Here is a 22,416-nt window from a genome sequence, read left to right as displayed (position 1 = left end):
TCAATTACAAGTAAATAAAAAAATTTAGTAAAAAAGTTTGTGATTTTGCCGTCAACAACAAAATCACGAGAAAAAAACACACCGTAAAATAATAAGATCTTTATAGAAATCACTTATACTTTATTGAAATAAAATAACTTGATCCTTCTAATTAAAAGTATATTACCAAATTAAAAATAAAAAACATGAATTATTATTTAGTGAATATACCTATAAACTAATAAAGATTTAAGCTAAAAGTCGTTGGTGTTAGGAGAAAAAGAGAGGCAAATAAGGTGTTATCATAACTTAATGTTAGGTTAAGTTTTAGCTTAAAGATTACTGAAAAGTCGTAGATGAACAATTCATATCAGTCTGTGTTGCAAAGATGGGATAGAATGGGGCTTTCATTAATCATTCATTGAAGGTATAATTGTATTTTTGCACTTAAAGTATTACAATTGTGACACTTATGCATTCTCTACTCTTTAATAAAAAATTAAGCCCCCTTATTATTCTTTCTTTATAATTAAGATTTTGATGTTTTTTTTTGTTGAAGTTTTTAATTGTAAAGAAATTTACAATAAACTGTATAAATTTTGAAGTGAATAGTGCATGAACGAAACTATTGACTCAAGCATAAAGTGATAGTTTATTGTAAATTTGATTTCAGTACTGTATTAAATAAATGAATGTCCTTGCTAGTTAACTAGTCGATTATTGTACTATTTTAAAACAAACACATACTCAAGTGAAGCAAATGAAGAACAACACCTTTGATTCCTAAGGTATATATGCTGAAAGTAGTTGATCCCAATTCTTGTGGAGTAACTAAATGCTCAAAGATGTCCCCAAAGATGGTAATTGGTAATGAAGATGTCAACTAGGATGTGCCAGACAACATCTATGGCATGTTGGTGATTGAGTTTCCAACTCAAGGGAATGATGAACATGTTGCCCTTGTTCATTCTGAAGTGAATATAAAGCTTATTAAAACAAGTGGCCCTGAGACAAATAATAAAGATGGTGTCCTGGACATTGTATCCAACATAAGAAGAAAGGTTGATGGGAAGAGAATTATTGTGTATGTCTTATCTACTCGCATGGATAATGTTTCATTTCATTATGAAATAAGTGTTCAAGGTTAGAAGTATGTTGTCCAAAGAAGGATTTCTGGTGTAAGAGATCTAGGTAAAGAAGCTCTTGACTGTAAGGAAATTATGGAGTTATAGAAAGTCGTTGCGTTAATGAAGACTGCAACTGATGTTGGTCATTGATATGAAAAGTTGGTCAAGGAACTCATCGAATGTAATGTTGAAGGCATCCAGGAGTATAGAATGGTGTATTATAAAGGAAAATGTGTGAAGTTTTCATTTATTAATTAATCAGACACAAACAAGGTTTCCTTTATTAACAATATTATATCCAAGACAAATAATTGAGAAATAAGAAGAAATTGCAAGTGAGTATGAAGAAGAACATTATGTTGAAACACTTAATAGTATAATGGAAGTATGTAGCTTAGTTATTGAAGACAATGCTGAAAGCTGGAGCTTGTTACCCCAGGTTGTTGAAGGAGATTGAGGTTAAGAACGATGGAATTCCTCATGGGTTGCTGAGTTTCAGTTATAAGTTGTTGGGTGGGTAAGATGTCTTAGACATTATGTCCAACATTTGTGTACTAGTTGATGAATCTAATCTAGTTTTTGATAAAGAAATTTTAGAGTTTTTTCTTTAACCTGTTGTTGCCTCCATTATTTTGCTGTGTAGGGTAGTATGTTTCGTCTACTGACTGTGCGGTGTGGCGGTGATTTATGCTTCCGACTCTGGTGTGAATGATACTAAGTGATGTGCTTAGTACTAACTGTTTTGGTTTTGTAAGTGCACACATGCTAAAGCATCTGGCCTGACATCTAGCCCTCATTAGTGTGAGTTGATCTTTGTGTTAGAAGTATCTGTTACTAATTATGACTTAACTACTAACTGTTTATTCATGCATGATTAACATTGTCATTGCTTGACTGACTATTATGGTGCATTGATGCGTGTAGAAAACCTTTTGACCTCTGCCTATGCTACTGGTTTGTGTTGCTTTTACTCTACTTGTTGGTCTAGTTGGCTACAATTCTTGTCAAGCTTTTGTTCTGGATCCTGGAGCTTACTGCTCTTTTTGTGGTTCTTTCTATACCTTTGCCAAATTTGGGAAAAAAAGGGAGGGACTAATGATTTGGTCTCTTGATGTGTGGTAACCACCTTACTTATGTGATACTTCTTCTGCTGCTATTTGCTCTTTTTGTTCCATTGGTTGATATGGTATGCTATTTGTGGTAGTTTTTAAAGATCACATCCTGTAAGTTGTTTTAGCCAAAATTTGTAAAAAGGGGAGATTTTTGTTCCTTTTTATTGGTTGCATATGGTAAAACAACATATGTACAAGATGTATTTTGTGCAGAGGCAACACGGGGAACAAGATGTTCCAGCATGTGTTACAGCATCTGGCCTCAGTCGGTTAGCTAGATTTCATGAAGAAATATGAGCGTGATTGTGTTTATTTCTAAGAAGATTTTTTTAGTCCAAGGTTTTGCTAAAGTGATCAATTGAAAGATCTGATTGGAAGCAACTTGTTGAGCAAGATGTTTATCATATGTTGTGTGATAAGATGTTGTACAAACCCCACACGAAGTCCATTATTCACGGAGATAGATTCTTCATAATCACATACACCATTATCAATGTTGTCATTCATATTCAGTACATGATCATTTTCTTGAGCTTTCTTTACCATGTTAGTACAAGGAAGACCTTCAGTATCCACATTCAAGTACCTATTGAGAAAGACACTTTTCTCATCCATAAGTCCAATGAGATCAACATCTTTTAATTTAACTACTCTAGAAAGCGTTAAGTATAATGTGTGAGTATGTCAAACTAATAATCTATGATAATAACAATAACAACAACAACTAAGTCTTATCCCACTAGGCGGGATCAACCACATGGATCAATTTCCGCCATAATGTTCTATCCATGACCATGCTTCTATCCAAATCATAAACCTCGAGATCTTTCTCAATAACTTCTCTTATAGTCTTTCTAGGTCTTCCTCTTTCTCTAATTGTTTGTCTTCTCTCCATCTGTTTTACTCCCCTTACTATAAAATCTACAAGTCTTCTTTCTACATGCCCAAACTACCTAAGTCTATTTCCACTATCTTCTCTACTATAAGAGCTAACCCAACACTCACTCTAATATTTTTATTTCTAATTTTATAATTTTGAGTCTTACCACACATCCAACGCAACATCCTCATCTCTGCTACACTTACTTTATTCTTGTGTTGATCCTTAACCGCCCAACATTTCATTCCATACAAAATTGCAAGTCTTACCGTAGCTTTATAAAACTTCTCCTTTAGATAGAATGGTACCCTTCCTTCACATAAAACATCTGATGCCTTACTCCATTTCAACCATCCAACTTGAATTCAATGGTTACATCCCTTTCTATTTCCCCATCATTTTGTATTACATATCCAAGATATTTAAACCGTGTGACTAGAGGGATAATATGGTCTCCAAATTTCACCTCTAGGTTAGAAATGCTTCTTCTTTTGTTGAACTTACATTCCATATACTCCGTCTTACTTCTGCTTAGGTAAACCATGTGTTTCTAAAGCTCGTCTAGATTTTTAACCTCTCATTTAAATCCTTCTTCAACTCTCCAAGAAGGACTATATCATCTTCCAAAAGCATGCATTTCGATGCGAACTCTTGTATGTGTTTCATGAGTACATCCAAAATTAAGGTAGAAAGATAAAGGGCTTAGGGGTGTGAACCTTGATGCTAACCAATTGTAATGGAAAAATCGTCCGTCTCTACACCATGCATATGAACACTAGTCGATACCCCTTCATACATATCTTGGATAGCTCGAACTAATAATCTATGAAATGCATAAAAAAATAAAGTTAAGTAAAGAGATAAAATTTGTATAATAACTCGATTGTTTGGATGTCTTAAATAATTTACAAGTAATAATTTGAGAAAACTATCCTATTGACCACAATATTATGATCTATATAAATGTTGTCTCATTTAACTACTATTTACACATGTAATGCTTGAATGTTACCTTTACTCAGAGACAATGACACTCCACATTTGATTTAATATCTATTTTCTACCATGTTTCTTTGGTCTTCTGTCGAATACGCATCATGTTTGCGTAATTAGTGGTGATATCAACACAAGACATATCATAAAGTCCAATTGTCCAATTTTACTATGTTTTGACTAAATCTAAGGTCTTAACGATTATGATAAACTCCAATAGACTATCAATCGAGAAACATTCAACTAACTTTAACATCGTATAAACATAATCTAAAATTAGATGAGAGATAATTTAAAGATATATTTATAATTAATATTATAAATGACAACCATTAGCATCTTACAATTTGGTTTTATAAAGTCGAATGAAATTCAAACTGATTTTTAATTTTTAAAAAAAGCAACGGATTAATTGGTTATAAAGAAAATTAGTTATGTATATTTATTGAACCCAAATAATAAGAGTAGCCACGAGGGTCCAACCGTATGATAATAATATGTTCTACAACTCTACTCTATCTATGAGGTCCAACATCCGTGACTTAGATAAATAATACCAACACACTTCCGCGGCATACTTTGCACTTACTCTTCTCACACTCTCTCTTCTCTTTTCTCTCTCAATTCTTCATCACAAAAATTCACAACATGTTCTGAACTTTATATCCAAATTCACCACCAACATTTCTCTCATCAGGTTTGTTCAAAGTAGCTTTAATCAAATTGTTATCATAAGGTGTTTTTTTTATGGTTGAATTGGTGTTATTGTAATACATGATCATGATGATGATGAGAAACAGATCCTAGTTGCTGATGGGAAGAAAAGGAGGAAGCTGGTTTTCCTCTGTCAAGAAAGTTTTCAAGTCTTCTTCATCTTCTAAAGACACGACAGCGCCCGTCTCCACGCCGGTGCAGCCAGACAAAAAGGTTATCTATTCTCATTTTCATTACATTAGTATGATCTAAGATGATAAGTTATCGAGGAATCCGTCGAGCATCAGAAACAACAAGAGACTAATGACAAGGACTATCACGAGATCAGAACTCCACGTTTAAGTGGTGTCCTGATCTTTTGATGCTCCGAGTTATTAGTTCATTGTAGATTTTCTCCAACATGAATTTTGTATGTCAAATTTTTTTTTTTTCATTTATTAGAAAAACATGTTCATATTAGAGGCTAAAACAACATCCTTAAAGTAAGTGAAAAAATGTAATTTGTTGCTTGCTGTAATCTTTGTCTTTTAGGTGTAACCTTCTGGCTCTTTCTCTGTTCATCATAGGACCATTAAATCAAAATTCAGTATGTAATTATGTTGTATTGTACATGGTCCCCAAATATCTACACATATTTCAAACAAATTTTCTTGTTCGTGTTTATGTGTCACATAGTTTTCATACAACTACCTAACTCGTGACATCGTTCAATGAACTTGCATTCACCATGTTAGATCGTCATAATCAAGGTCTTATGTCAGAGTCACATTTTCAAGGAATAGTTGTTAATGTTTTATATAGTCTCAATCGCAGATTCGCGCGGTCCAAATTGTTAATGTATGTTATTATTTTTTCAGAAGGAAAACCGAGAGAAATTGGGGAATGAAGTGGCAGAGGAGGTGTCATTCGAGCATTTTCCAGCAGAGAGTTCACCTGATGATGTAACCAATGAGGGGAGTACAACATCAACTCCTGCGAGAGATGATAGAACTCACGCGATTGCTGTTGCAGAAGCCACCGCAGCAGCTTCAGCAGCTGCAACAGCAGCTGCTCAAGCTGCTGCTAGAGTCGTAAGATTGGCCGGGTATGGACGCTATAACAAGGAGGAAAGAGCAGCAACATTCATTCAATCATACTACAGAGGATACCTAGTAAGACCTCATCTTATCTATCTTACATCAAGGACTTGTTTGGCTTATTTCAAATTATGTACATAAGTACTTTTATGCAATAAACACTTATTTAATTTTGTTTTTGCTTTTGAGGTGGTTGAAATATCGTTTAAAACTTAAAATCACAAGTTAATATCTGAAGTTACTAGTTTATTATGACTCTTTAATTTAGCACCTACCACCAAACTTGTACATTATGTCTTAATAATAGCAGACTCTACATTATATCATAATCATATCATTAAAATTATTATATACTCTAAAATTGTAGCCAATAAACTTGCAGCACTATTGTTACCTGTCCATATTATAGACTTTTTTTATGTTGATTGTATTTGAAGCCAAGTATTTACCAAGCAACCTATATTCTCATCTAAGTCTTTACTAAAAAGCAAAAAATACACATGTTATATGTATATGTATATATGTATAAACTTGTGTGAAAAGTTTTGTACTATTTCACTTCTAAGGCTAGATAGGGAGAGTATGGGCTAATAAAGGAAAATGGGTCCTATTGAGTACATGTTCCATGAAAGCTAATTATTGTTCATTGAATACTTATAATTTCTGTTTATCTGTCAATTGGTTACAGATTTGTTTGACTTAACTCTATGCATCTCAGTCTGGTATGCTTTATGGACTGATGATATTAATAACAATGCTATATATAGGCTCGACGTGCTTTGCGCGCATTGAAGGGGTTAGTGAGGCTGCAGGCGTTGGTGAGGGGACACAACGTGCGGAAGCAAGCTCAAATGACAATGCGGTGTATGCAAGCGTTGGTACGGGTGCAGGCGCGAGTGAGAGCGCGACGACTTCAATTGAGCCACGAGAATGTTGAGAAGGAAATGGATGACTGTGAAGAAGAAGAATTTGTGAGACAGCAGGAGAGTTTTACTAAGCCTATGAGTCCTATGAGAAGGTCTTCAGGGATTAGTAATAATAATGGCTTGGATCATAACAAACGTCAAAGTAGCAAAAAAGCTAAAGAAGGTGATTTGAAAAAACATGAAGCTGCAATGAAGAGGGAAAGAGCTCTTGCCTATGCTTTCAATTATCAACAGGTATGGTTTCTTAAACATATATATAAAAAAACCACCTAACGGAATCAAATTGAAGTTAAAATTACCGAATCATATTGCATAAATATTTTAGAACCGAATTAAATGATAATTAAACCGACCTGAAAAATGAAAAATGCCAATAATAAAGTTTAAATTTTTTTATTAAAAAGTTCAAAAAAATATAACGGCTCAATTATTTAGCAAATGATTTGGTCTGGTAAAAATCGATTTGATATGATTCGAAATTTCAAACTAATAAACTAAACTAATAACTTTGGTTTAGCTCATTTCTAGTTAAATTCAAACGATTTCATTCGGGCGACCTTTTACTATAGTTCGGTTTAGTTCAGTTTGATTTTTTGACGGACTGGACCATTAACGGCCCTAATGATGAAAGTGTGACATAGTGTAACATTTTGTTTGTAGCAACAGCAAAAGCAACATCTACTACATAGAGATAAAAATGGTGAAGATGTTGATATGAGAAGCTATGATCCTAATGATAATGAAAAAGGCCAATGGGGTTGGAATTGGTTGGAGCGTTGGATGTCATCACAACCCTACAATGCAAGAAACTTAGGACAACGTGAAACCTCTTACATGACACTACCTTCCACAACATCAACAACAACAGATAACATGTCTGAAAAAACGGTTGAAATGGACATGGTTGCAACACCAAGTAGAAACAACTTCAATATGGGCTTAATGGGCCAAGATTTTCATGATGCAAGTCCAGCTTTCAATAGGGTCCATCAGAGACCGCCAAGCCCGGGTCGACCTAGTTACATGGCCCCAACTCAATCTGCTAAGGCTAAGGTTAGAGTTGAAGGCCCATTTAAGCAGAGGGTTTCATCTGGGCCTTACTGGAACACGTCTACGAAGGGAGGATCTGTTATTGGATCGGGCTGTGACTCGTCTAGCTCGGGTGGTGGAACAGCTACTTATCAGATTCCGAGAAGCCCAGGCCCGAGAGTTAACGGTGTTCGTTCGCAGTCTAATCGGATTGTGGGTAGTAGTCAAGAGTTTGTTGAGGATTGGGCCCTTCCACTTGGAGCCCATGGTTGGGCTTAATTTGCTTTTTGAAAAATAATAATAAAGTGTTTATATGTTCTTTGATTGAATGTATGGTATGTATTTGTATTTATGAAGAGTTTAATAATGCTTTTGTTATGAACAATTTTTTTGGGATTGTAATATCTATTGAAGATATTTAATATTGTATATCACATGTAAGATGATGATGGTATTTGCTTTTGATTTAATATCTTTCAGTGAGAAGATTTGAAGTAATGTTTGATTTGATGGATACATTTTATTGAATAAAAAGCAACATTACAATGTTACATGATAATACAGAGCTTTTATACATTTTTTCCTATAAAACTGAAAGGCTTTTTGATTTTAATTTTAATGCACTTTGTTAATGTATGTCTCTCTTAGTATAAATTTGGATTGTTTTAATGCACATTGAAATTAGGTCTAATTTAAAATACAATAAAATAAGTTTTGTTTTTTTTATTTATTTATTTTTAAAATAGAGTAATTTATATTTTAATGATTCAAATCATAAGTTGGTTTGATTTTAATTATTTTAACGGTAGAAAAGTAAGTGTATATTTAGTTATTTAAATCATGCTATATGTGATTTAAATCACCCAACTACTACTAAATTATAAATTTCTATAATAGTTCTTAATTTTCGCATCACGGTAGAAGATGATTCGAATTATTCTAAAGTGCGATTTAAATAAGTTTAATAAAAAAATGAATCAAATCAAGTTATATCTGATTGATCCACCACACAAACACAATCTTAGTCAACACAATTATTTGATTATTTTCATGTAGTTTTTTTTTATATAAATCATACTCATTTTCACTTTTATTTTTAGCACAAATTTCTTAGTTTTTCATTAACAAGAAATATTGAATTGAAAATTCTCTCATCAGAACTTCTTTAAATGATTCTTGTGAGTTAGACTAAAATATAATTCTTTGTATGAGAGTGTTTATGAGTGAAAATTGAAGATTATTCAAGAATTGAAGAAGTATTTTTTCTCATAAATTTAAAAAAAAAAATTATATTTTGGAAAATGACATTCATACTTTGAAGAGGCTCACTCAATTGAAAATTGAATATTAAAGTTGTGAACCTTTAAAATTGAAGTTGAACACTTTCAGGTGAAGGTTAAACAAGGTATTTTGGAAAATGATTTCTAAAATTTAAGGTTTTTATTATGTCATGAGAGAGTCTAAGCATCATCACATTGAAATAAGAGCGATAAGTAAAAGAGACATTACATTTTAACTCAAAACTTTAAGGCATTGTGTTTATTATTTCTCTCACTTACAAAGTATTCAACATCTATCTTTCCATCTAATGTGGGTCTCACATTTAATTCTTAAAAACGTGGTTCACTAGTATAAAAAACACATTTTATCTCAGACGCAAAGATAATTTTACCCCAGTTACAAAGGCGAGGTAACGAGGGACGTCATTAAAACTCCCCACATTATCCCTCTATTTTTAAAAAAACGATGAGATAGTTTAAATGTTCATTGATTCGATTTCCAACTACATCATCAATTTTATATTTTCAAAACTAGAGTCACATACTTCTCGATTTCTGTCAAAAACCGAAGAGAAAAAGTTTTTTTAACGCAGAATATTAAATTACATTGTTTATACAGAATATTTAATTCAAAATTTCTTATGTTACATTGTTATGGTTTCAATCTAGAAGTACAAATTTTTGACAAACTTGATTCATCGTCATCACTTTGAATAAATCAGGGGCGGAGCCAAGGCCCAGCTAGCCCGGGCAGACGCCCGGGCTCAACCCCTATTTTCTTTGTACTTCTCCCAATTTAATAGTCGATTTTTAGACAAAATCGGGGCAAAATTACGGGCAAAATTAGTAAAAATAGGGTGTGAAAATTAAAACATATGAATAATCAATGATGTAAAGTTTTTGCCCAGGCTGTCTAAAATTCCTGGCTCCGCCAATAAATCCAAATTTTGTTGCATACCCATTTCTTTTCAAGTTTAATGGTTCTATACGCATCCAATTTCCGATACAACATAAAAAAAGTTTAGATACATAACATAAAATTTCAGTAAAAAGATAAGATATTATGTAAGAACATCAACTTTATAACAAAACTTTTTCTGCACTTGCAATCCATCGCAGATATCTGTTTTCAACCTTGGAACAAATGTTGTCATTGTTTTCATGTTAAACACTTTCATTATCAATGTTTGAGTTTCACAAGATATCACCCAAGATATATAGTGGTGGTGTTCGCGTTCTTATTGGAAGTAGAGGGTTGATTGTGGATTGATGTGTTGACAATATCTTGGGGCATTGTTACTTTATCATCAATGCAGGACATAAATTCGTTGTTGGTTAGCTGAGTAACTATACGCCTCGGTTTATTTATAGAGTGGAAAACTTATTTCTTTTTTATTTAAAAAATAAAATAAAATAGGAACTTTCTCCTCGACTTTATAAAAGAACCGAGGCAATATATTACTTGCAAAAAATTGGTGAATGATAACAAATTAAAATTAACATGTATTATTTTCTTTTTCAATTTTTTTACATTCATCAATTTCTTTGTGTGTTGCAATATTCAAAAAAATGACTTGTATTATGAAACAGCAACATTGCTTGCAATTTACAGTATGTTTAGGAATAAATTTTTCAATGTTGTCACTACTTTTAAAAAAATGAAAACATAAACCGTATTTGTTGGAATTCGAAGCATGTCCTAAATTAGTTTTTCCTTTGATTATATTTAAAAATCAAGGGAATTAATTATATTATTTTATAAAAAAAAATGACGCTTTCTGAAATTATACCTTGATTTTTTGTTGAATGAAGTGAAAATTTTATCATAAAATATATTATTTCTAATAATGTCTGTTACAACATAAAAGTGCATTCCAAATTTATTGGTATTATAATAAAATATATATTAGAGATTAAAGTTCACTATCAAGTATATGGAAAAATAAATTTTAAAGGAAAATGGTTGAATTCAAGAAAATGATTCTTCTTTGATCAAATTTACCCATGATTAATTTAATTGTTCAATAGTTTTTTATTCAATGTCATTTGTCAATTTATTATGGAAACTCTATTGTTTTTGAGGTCTATTTTGTCTAAATTTTTTTAATTTTTTTTTGAGGTCTATTATTGATCGAAATATTTTTATATACGAAAATTGATATTTATGATTCAAAATTTTTTTATTAAAAAAAGATATACAAAAAAAAATATTATTGATATAAATATTTTTATGTAAACGATACCTACACATAAATAATATTTGTATATGAAAAAAATCTATTAATGATTTAAATATTTTTATATATGAAAAATGATATTTATGATCCAAAAAAAATTTTATTTAAAAAAGGTATACGAGAAAAATCTATTATTGATCTAAATATTTTTATATAGAAAATTTACAATTGATTCATATATTTTTGTAAACAACACCTAAACATAAATAATATTTGTATGTGGGAAAAATCTATTAATGATCAAAATATTTTATATATGAAAAATGGTATTTGTGATCCAAAAAAAATTGATTAAAAAATGATATACAGAAAAAAAATCTATTATTAATTTTGATATACGAAAATTTATTATTGATCCAGATATTTTTTTAAATGATACCTAAACATAAATAATATTTGTATACGGGAAAAAATCTATTACTGATGAAAATATTTTATATATGAAAAATGGTATTTATGATCTAAAAATTTTGATTCAAATTTTATTTTTGATTTAAAAATAAACATATTATGCGCGTACCAAACCAGAACCCGTGCGTATGCACGAGTTTGTTACTAGTTTTAATAATTAAAAATAACACATAAGAAATACAATTGTATATTAACCAAACAAAACAATAAAAAATTCTAAGTATTATTTAAATTATAATTTTTGTAATATAAATTTTATGTTTTTAATATTTTTTATTTATTTTAAATATTTTTTATCTAATTATAAAAAAAAATTGGACTCCATTTTGATAGCTCTACCTGTAACGCACACTACACTTGTGGATGGCCGAGCCTGAGTGGAGGAGTTTCTAGATTGGCAAATCGACGTCTACATGTTCTTCGACGTTTAGGCGTCCCCGAGAACAAGCAAGTTAAGATGGTGGCGATTAGGCTGAAGAGTATTATTGGTGTCCGGTAGGATAAACTTGTTGTTTAGAGACAGAGGTAAAGAAAGAGGTCGATCATGTCTCAGCGAAGAATAAAACAATTGATGATGGAGCGGTTTTTACCAAAAGATTATGAGTCGATTCTATAAGATGTATATTGAGCATGTTCAAAGAAAGAGAACTGTAACAGAATACACAACTGAGTTCCTGCGTTTCTTTGAGGCTAATGAATTGGGAGAATCAGAGAGCCCGAAAATGGCTCGATACATCAGTGACTTAAAGCGATTCTTGCAAGAGAAGATGGGTTTGCAAACTGTATGGATTGTGGCCGAGACATCCATTCTAGCTTTGAAGGCATAATTGATGGGTTTACAAATATAATATTTTTATTAAAATAAGTGGACAAATATTTACTTTATAATTTATAATTAGATGTTAGTACTGTGATATTAAATATTACTTACATATAGTAATAATTAAATTAATAAAAATCACTTTTCTCACACAAATAAAAAAGAAAAACTAAATCGCCATCCAAAATTAAATTAAGGAACCGTATGAGTAACTTTGACATACTTTCATATATTGACTTCCTATACAAACAATAGAATTTATGGACTTAACCACAATATTTATAATAGAAGCAATTGAATGACCGAAGCCTAGCACTATAGTGTTTGGTGTAACATGTAAATGAGTACCAATATTTGAAGCAATAGACGCATTAATTCCTTTACCAACACAAGTTGATGTCTAGTGTGTCAAAAGGATGGATCCACCATTGAATTGCATGCAGAGAATGTACATAAAAGTTTTCAACGTTGAATTCCTTGATTGACAAATAAACAACGTAGGAAGATGGATGAGATTGGTGCCCAAACCAAACACACAGAAACTGCTTTAGGATAGCCTGCTTGTGCTACTTTTCAATGGTGGCTACAAAAGGTAAAGGAAACGTACATGCTACCGCTAGTAATGCTAAAACAATATGGAAAAAGCAAAACAACAACATTGAAAATGAAAACAAATCATGTTCAACCAATTAAATATGAGTCCTTTCTATTGGTTCTTTTTTATTTATTTATTTATATAGTCGTGTGGTACTATACAATACAACAAAGGGAGAAAAGGAATTCAAAGAATATGTGACTTGTTATATTATTATCTTCTTATCATTTCACCTTTATTCTCTTTTCAAGTTTGTGAGGTGGATCATATTGGACTAACTTTCTTTTGTGTTAGGATAATGACTATCGTGCAAGTTTTTTAGTATTGCCTTTATTTCATGTTTGGAATTTCATGAATAGTGCTTGTTTTTTCTTTGACTAACTGGATTGAATACCTAGTGCTAGCTTAATTATTGATAAAGCAACCTGAAAAGATTATTTGTTCCTTTCATGGCCATAATTATTTATAAATTGATGAAGTGGACTCTCAGCGCGGTGGTGCAGGTCTCTAATGTGACATTGTGGAGTGGATTTGTGAGGTTAACATTTTAACAGTAAAATTTATTAATGAATCCAAAAATGAGTAAGTGAATTATAATAAAAATCATATTTCACGCGGTGATGTATATAAGGGTGTGTTTGTTTCAAGGCTTAAAAAATATTTTTGGAAATATGATTATGGGAATCCTATATTTTCATGTTTGATTCAAGTTTAAAAAAAATTATTCCAAGGTATTTTTTATTTCTTGGAATCTTATTTATACATGATTCTTCTATTTTTATTCCAAGGATTAAATGGTGAAAACATAATATTTTTATGGGAATAAGTTCAACTACCAATAACTTTTCATTATTCCAAGGATTAAATGGTGAAAACATAATATTTTTATGGGAATAAGTTCATCTACCAAACACGTGAGTTGGAATAATATTCCTAGGAATAATAATCATAAGAATATCATTCCAAGGAATATTTCTATAAACCTTGAAACAAACACACACTATATGATGAGTGGTTGAAGAAACCCCTTCTTTTACCCCGAGAATCGAGGGAACCCATCTGATTATATCAAACAACAAAACTAGAATGCCTTGAACTTTCATGACTTGGATTGGATGATCTCGATGTGGCAATTGGACCTTTCCTTTAATAGGCCTTACAGGCAATCCATAACAGTTGTCCCCAAAGCTTGTCATGGCATAACAAATGAGAAATCTTTGCAGAAAACTAGGTCGGTTACATTACACGGGGAAGGGTAAAGGCTTGGGAGATGACATTAGGAGCTTATGAAACAGGTACATTAAATGTTAGTCTCATTATAGAGACGTTTTGCATGACCTTTCTAACATGTAGCTTCAGGTTTCTAGCACTACAACACACGTGGGCTTTAAAAGCGCTTTTTTTGGGCTTTAAAAGCGCTTAAAAGCGCTGGCGTAGGTAACAAAAGCGCTTTTGAAAGCGCTTTGGTAGACCCCCCCTATAAGAGCGCTTTCCTGGAAAAAGCGCTCTCGTAGGGTGGCCTATGAGAGCGCTTTTTCTGGAAAAGCGCTTTTGTAGGTGTCTATTATTTTTATAATTTTTTTATTATTTCTAAACCTGCACTTTTGGCAGCAATATTTCAGAACCTGTAATTTACTATTTTTTGGCAGTATTTTTTCATGAACCTATAATTTATCATTTCTAATCGATATATACCATTATAATCGATATCGATTATATACAAAAAAAGTATTATATTATATACCATTAATGTAAATCAAAATACATATATACATATTTCTAAACCAAACAACTAAACCAATTCACATATTTCTAAACCAAAACAACTAAATGGGAAACAACTTCCGAGTTCTTATGCAACCAATGTACGCTTCCTGTATTATCTGGAGCTATGTTGTATTGATGCTTTAGTGGAGAACCAGTAGTCACCTGAGCTATGTTGTATTGTGTCACAGAATATGAATCAAGTAACTGTACCCCGAAGGATCCTGCCACAGAAGATTTCGAGGTACAATTACTTGATTCATATTCTGTGGAACATAATCGGCAGGGGCACATTGTGTTCTATCCTTTACCAGTCCATCCACTGTTTGAAGCTCAACCTACAATAGAAAAACGTGATTATTACTAACTACATATAGAAAATCTTGAATCATGTAAAAGTTGATGAAACAGATATAGCAGAAAAGAAAATTAAACCTGCAAACGCTGCTCTGTAGCTCTGGTTGTGCCTCTTAGCACACCCAGTTCATGTTTCAGCACGTGAATTGCTTCACTTACATGGAGCCCTTGTAGGTCTATCATTCTCGCATGCCCTCTACCATTAACTTGCATCTTTGGACCAACTGGATTCCTGAAAAATCATAGAGTTGTACAGTGCTGGAGAAGATTATAACTCCTACATCAACATCACACAAAATTCCAAGCTGCTTCGCCTTCTTCAACAAACTGTTTCTCCGCTTCGAAAACGTAACTTGCCTACTCATAGAATTATCAATCATCCTTATCACGATATTTCCTCTCCCCATTCAAATAAACCCTAACGAACCAGAAAAACACAGATCAAACGAATCAGAACTTCAATTTCATCACCAAAACCAAAAAGCACGAAAATCAAAAGTATAAACATGAAAAATGTAGATCCTGAAAAACTGTAATGAATATTGCAGTTTCATTGTTGCGGTTCAATACAGATATGAGAGAAGACGAATATGGAGGAAAATTGGATCAAGTTTCGGAGAGAGAAAGAAAATCTAGAGAGAGTGAGAGAGAGAGAAGCGCTTACTAGTTAAACCCTAACCTGAACAGAGAAGAGACGGTTGAAGGCTGGAGATGGAGTGAGGAAGGCGGCGGCGGAGTCGGTTGAAGGCTGGAGAGGGAGTGAGGACGGCGGCAGTGAGGGAGTCACGACGGAGAGGAGACGGTTGCTGGAGGGAGGGAGTTTGAAGACGGAGCAACGAAAGGAAGAAGAAGGTTCGCGTGTTTTGGATCTGAAACAAAACGCGTGTGTTTGTAAAATATAATTTTTTAAATGGGCTACCAGAGCGCTTTTCAAAAGCGCTTTAATAACACCCCCTACCAGAGCGCTTTTATCCCAAAAGCGCTTTCGTAGCACCCACCCTATAAGAGCGCTTTTAAAAGCGCTCATACCCCCCCTACCAGAGCGCTTTTTAAAAGCGCTCTCATACCCCCCCTACCAGAGCGCTTTTTGAAAGCGCTCTCATACCCCCCCCCCCCTACCAGAGCGCTTTTTTTGCATCATTTTCCCTTGTTTATTAATTTTGTTTTTAGCGAACCATACGAGAGCGCTTTTGCTAAAAGCGCTTTAGTAGCTGCGCTGCTACAGCTTATATTTGGCGTAGTGTAGGCTAGGGTGTGACGCTTCCATCTAAGATACTTGAGTGCACTAAAATGTAATTTGAATTTTCGAGGCTAATCTTAATCGTTGTTTTAAATCTTTCCATTTTCTTTCCTTTTGAACTGTTGATTTAATCTTTCTGTTTTACTATATAAATGTCATCTTGATCCTTAACACAATTTTTCATTCTTTTTGCAAGCTAAGACTTTTGTTTTTCCCCACATAAGAGGGGGTGAATTGCGTGTTTTAGAAAAGTTTGAGTTTAAAAAAATTGTAGGATCAATTTCAGTGTTAAAATTTTTTTAAGCGTTTAATAATTAAGCAATGGAAATTTAAATTGCAGAAAGTAAAAGTTAAGGGAAGTGAGAAGACACAGGAAATTATACAAATTCACTCGAGAAAACTTAGTCCTATCCCCAAAGTTTGATCTTGAAAGTATCCAAGAGACTTAAGAGCTTTTAGTAGGTTGAACTCTCGAACCCCATTATACAAGGAAAATAAAGGTTTTGGCTGACTTCCAACAAAATGAGAGACAAAGAGAGTAGAGGTGAGTCTTCATTCAAACGATGTATTGAAGTGGTTAGTCCTCATGTTTTTAACCAAGATTTTACACGGGTTAATCTCATATTTAGGTGAGATTTTAATCTGGGTTGAACTCACAAACCGAATCGGGGTTTTGACGGGCTGACCACAAACCTTTGAGATTTTATACGATGATTATCTCCAACCTTAGCAAGCTTTTAACTGAGATGAGCTTACGAACCGAATAGAGATTTTACATAGGATAACCAAAAACCAACTTGAGATTTTAATATCGGGTTGATCTTGATTAGATGGAATCTTTTTAGTAGGCTTAGCCTTGGAAGCAAACCAGTGACTTAGTAACTAAATCTCCAAACCAAAATTTGTAAAGGGTTTAGCTTCTAACCCAAATAACCAATCCTTAATTAGATATATTGTTCAACCAAGGTAAAAGTATTCCTTGGTTAATTTGCAATACTACCCTTTCAATATTACACAAATGCTTCACTTGCAAAAGATCTTTTTCGAAAGCACTACAACTAAATTTCTAAGTAAGAGAAAGTGAAAAAATATTTTTAGAGAGTGAAGAGTGAGATATAAAGCTCACGATTCAAGATGTTAAAATATGAGGGAAGGAACCTCTATTTATAGGCTAGAGATTGGAGCAATTTTTTTTGTTGGGGGCTGTAGCAACCTGCCCTAAAGATTAAGCTTTTAGAGTCGCCACCTATTCTACCAAGGCGAATAGGAAACCTCGCGCAGTTAAGAGATCAGGGTAAGATACTATATTCAGGTCGAGGGAAGGTGTTAGGCACCCTCAACCCTTTCCTATGGTTTGCATTTTAATGATCAGGGTTTGTGGCAAAAGATAAAGAAAGATGACAGACAGTAAATAGAGTTAAAGGCTAATTATTCGAACATGATTAGTGTTTGGAAGAGGGGGACTCGCCTTGTTGCCAAGTGCCTACGTACCTCCTTAGGGAGGATCAGAGTCTACGTAGTTCGGGGAAAGGTTGTACACCCTTAGAGTTAGAGTTTGAATGGTTTGAAGGCTTTTTGACTGGCCTGTCGTAGTTCTGAATGAGGATGGAAATCCGTATGTTTGAAATTTGTGGTTTTGAAAGGTTTGAAAAGTGTTTTTTTTTTTAGATTTGGGCGTACAACCCTGATTTTGATTTGTACTATTAACCGTGATAATCGATTGATTCAATTACCATAGTTAACAGATTAATAGTTGTATCATTACCAATTCTAATCGATTGATTCGATTATCACTAATAATGAATTATAATATTTTTTTAATAATTTTATGAATTGATTTGCATTGTTACCCCTCGCAATCGATTGATTCGATTAAAAAGAATAACAAATTTGAAGTTAGAAAAAAAGAAAGGATTAATCATCACAACTAATAAGATAGTTGCAACCATTTAATCGAATATAATTTAATTTGTATTTTAATTAAATAGCATTCTAATTAAAATTATTGTTGACCATAGCGATTAATCGATTTAATCAGCACGAACAACAAATTAAAATTCTTAATATAATCATTATATATTTATTTTATTAAAAAATAATTATTATATAATTAATATATATTAAAAAAGATATTTCAATTAAAACCAAAATAAATAATTAAAATTATTTATGTTAATTAGGATTTAGATTCAGTGTGGCAGCTTTGAGGGTTTATGTTATAGACATCAGGTCCCAGGTGCGTTGGATCTATGTGGCTAGTGGTTCTATGGCTCAGATTTGGGGACTTATAATAGGGCGCATAGACTGTGGTACACAGGATCACTGAACTAATGCTTCATAAAAAATATAATCTAGGAGCGAGGGATCGAACCCTCGTCCTTTGACACACACACGTTACCCCTTTACCAACTGAGCCAAGTTTGCCATCTGAAATATATACGCGCTCTAAACAATATACGAAGGACAAATACCCCTAAATGAAAAACGCGCGCGCGATTCAAAATTGACGAACCCCATGATGCCAGCTCATCATCGTCCCCAACAGAACTGCAAAACCTGCAAAGATTAGCTACGACTTTGCTACGAAATTGTTCATAGCAACCAAACCTAGAAAATAACGATTTGCACATCCCAACATATAAACATGGCGCGACCTATCAGATCTCTCCGTCTCCCTTACACGAACCTAACCATGCTCCTATTGTGACCTAATTTTACTTCTAACGACAAAGCCCCAATTTGACCCCAAGAACCCTAATTCGTGTAACAATGGCAATTCATAATTTAAACATACAAACCATAATTAAAACAACCAGAAACATCAAGGAGACCAAGAATAACCAGAATATTCAACCAATTTGCTATGGATGCGCATGAATTATCCTAATCGACCATAACTTTAAAAGGACATACCTCGGTTAGTTGGAGAGTAATCTGGGGGTGTTGATGCGGAGTAAGTATCCAGATAGCTTCAGAGTGATCCCTCAAACGTATTGCAATGCTCTAATCCCTTTGAAACCTCTCCAATTTACTAAACCGAAATTGAGTTTTCTTGGAGAAATTTGGTTCTTGATGCTCTGCCTCTGACCAGAATGTTCCAACCCCTATTCATGTGCACAGCTTCAGATACTTATAGGCTTGTATTAGGTCAAGAATTTGAAGCCCAATGATCACTAAATCCAACTTTGCCATGTTTGAGAAAATTCACTTTATTCTTGATTCATAAGTTACCATATTTGGCAAATATTGTATCAATCTTCTCCATTTGATTTATGCACAAAAATTAGATATATTTTGCCATTAATGTTGTTTGGAATTGGCCAAAATATATTTTCTACCCAAAATATTTGATTTCCCATTTATTTAAATCATTAAAAATCAATTTTAAATGAAATAAAATTGTGTAAAATCAAATAAAATGAGATAATTCATGTCACATGTTTTGGATAACTTGTGGGCCAAATTTAAGTCATAAAAGTATGGGCCTATTTGCAAGAAATCCAATTTGAACCTTCTTATTTCACATTTTGCCTTCAAAAATCACCCAACTTTGATCAATCATATCTCACTCAATTTTTAAGCTATGAGGGAGTTCTAGTACTTTTTGGAAACCTCAAGATGTCCTCTACAAGTCACTTTGGAACATATTTTTCATTTGGAGCTTTTATCTTGATCATATCCTCTTTGCAAAAAAACTGCTTTTGAAGGATGCTTGAAAATGACCTGTAATCTTTTGTACTATAACTCTCAAATGAAGCATTTCTAGCCCTGGCTTGTGAGAGACAAAGTTGTAGAGAATCCAATTTCCTTCAAAATAGGCTTTGAGTGGGGAATTTTCGATGTTCCATGTGAAAGTTATGCCCAGTCAAAGTTGGGTTGACCTTCTCCTAAAGAAACCCTAATTTGAACCTTTTTTTTATTTGTTCATCTCTGAGTTTCTATTAATGGAATCATGATCAATCTTTGATCAAATGATGGTTATGCACCTCTATGCTTGATGTTTGACCAATGATCATAGGTTTGAATCATGCTTTGATTGTAGTTGACCTTCAGGTTTGAATCAGTTGACTGTGGATCTTGGGATTGTTTGAGCAAGGCTTTGGAATTGAATCTTGAACTTTGAATTATTGTAAATGGAATATGGAAGGCAAATTTTGGGGTATGACAGGGGCATAATTGATGAGCCAATCGATTGGCATTATGCGCCAATCAATTGGTTAACTAAAAGTAATTATTAGAAAGTTTTAAAAAACAAGAAAAGATATATAGTTGTTACCATTCATTAAAACACTGTCCAAATCCTTTAGGGCATATTTTTTCACTAACCTAATCAATTGGGTATAAGTTTCAGTCAATTGGCCAATACAAAAATTGTCCAGAAATTTTCTGACAACACCCAATTCAACTAGCATGGCTTTAAAACACTTTTAGAAATATTTTCTTAAGATGAATAAGTTATAAATCTCGTTTTAGTGTGTGTGTGTGTGTGTGTGTGTGTGTTATTAGACGTATAATTTTATGAGGAAGCTCTTATGCTTTTACAATACTTATTCATTCAGACGTGTCAGGGTGAGCTTTTACTCACTTCAAGACTTGTCAAGTACTTCAATCTCATAGACATTTGCTTGAAATTTACTCAGATATGAGGCTTCAGTTATATTTCATTTAGGTTCCAATCATCAGAGCATCAAAACTCATTAAAACATATTTTAGTCTGATTGCATATTTAACAACTTATTATGTTTGCACTTAAGTTGTTAATAGTCATCATCAAAAGCATATCCAAGAGTACGTTTTGAGAGCTTCCTTTGATCACTAAACCTGCAAAACATGATTCCAAATTCTCTCCCCTTTTTGATGATGACAACTCATATATCAAGGAGGTGGTAAAAGAAACAAAAAATATGTATTTGGAGTGGTTAAACTCCCTCTTAATTACGTAGAAAGTATATTCTCCTCCCCCTCAGAATATACTTCTCCCCCTTTGTCAAAATCAAAAAGGTGGGTAAAAAGTGTATTACGATAACTTAATTATACAAACATAGTCACAGTAGAATTTTAGGAGAAGAAAACATAACTCTTTTATATATTAAAAATTGTTAAGAATTCAAAGTACAAAGGAGAAATTGCATAACTGAAATAGTGCATAAAGCTAAAAATTACATAATGAAGAATAACAAAGCAAGAGGACAAGTATCCTAAGACGCATAAGTGAATATATTCATTACCATGATCATCATCTCTTGTGACGATTTTCTTGATCTTGTCCATATACTGGGTTAAATTCTGACATATCTACAAAACTTTGTTGATCTTTGTATCTTCTACTTCTTCTGACTCTTCTTCTTTCTTAATTATTTGGTTATCATGTATTACTCCACGTTTGACGAAAACTTTTATTTCTCTAGGCGCAGTATAACTGATTATATGGTTGGTTTAGTCTACAGCTTCATCTATGGTATCAATGTTGAAGGTTGTGAAGAGCTTGGTGATCATTGTTCTGTAAGGGAGTCTTGTTGACTGGTTCTCTTTGGAGGGAATCATGTGGTGAAAAATTCCTTCTACCCAATTTTTTGGAATTTCTTGGGTTAAAATTTAGAGGAGTACAACATCTTCTCCAATGACACAATTATGGTTCACATTCCTTGAAAAAATGATTCTAGTTTGAAGATAGTGGATGATGAAAACCTTTGGTTTTAAGTGGGTTGATTTGAAAGGGAATTTCCTTTTCTCCATGGGATTGATAACAAGATGGTTTAGGGTTATGGAGTGTTTGAAGTTTCTAAATCCTACGGTCTCTCGTGGGTGTAGGATTTCCCCTCAAATTGTAACTAAAAATTTCTTCCAAAATTATCCTTGTGAGTAACTATTTCCAC

General features: G+C 33.0%; 1 protein-coding gene across 2 annotated transcripts; it reads left to right on the top strand.

The window, feature by feature from the left end:
• The first annotated feature begins 4,604 nt into the window (after nucleotides 1-4,604).
• Nucleotides 4,605-8,301, top strand: LOC131600408 (protein IQ-DOMAIN 21-like). 2 transcript variants are annotated; one of them, XM_058872574.1, is made up of 5 exons: nucleotides 4,605-4,788; nucleotides 4,892-5,018; nucleotides 5,663-5,956; nucleotides 6,649-7,041; nucleotides 7,474-8,301. In XM_058872574.1, exons 2-5 carry the CDS (start codon nucleotides 4,905-4,907, stop codon nucleotides 8,113-8,115), a joined length of 1,443 nt encoding a protein of 480 aa, XP_058728557.1. In that variant the 5' UTR covers nucleotides 4,605-4,788; nucleotides 4,892-4,904; the 3' UTR covers nucleotides 8,116-8,301. The 2 variants fall into 2 exon arrangements, with proteins under 2 accessions (XP_058728557.1, XP_058728556.1); XM_058872573.1 differs by having other exon boundaries at nucleotides 4,607-4,788; nucleotides 7,468-8,301.
• Nucleotides 8,302-22,416: the final 14,115 nt, after the last annotated feature.

This window comes from Vicia villosa, linkage group LG4, assembly GCF_029867415.1.
Source record: "Vicia villosa cultivar HV-30 ecotype Madison, WI linkage group LG4, Vvil1.0, whole genome shotgun sequence".
Taxonomy (NCBI): Eukaryota; Viridiplantae; Streptophyta; class Magnoliopsida; order Fabales; family Fabaceae; genus Vicia; species Vicia villosa.
Note: the sequence above shows the minus strand (reverse complement) of the source record. Positions and strands in the feature narration are given on the sequence as shown.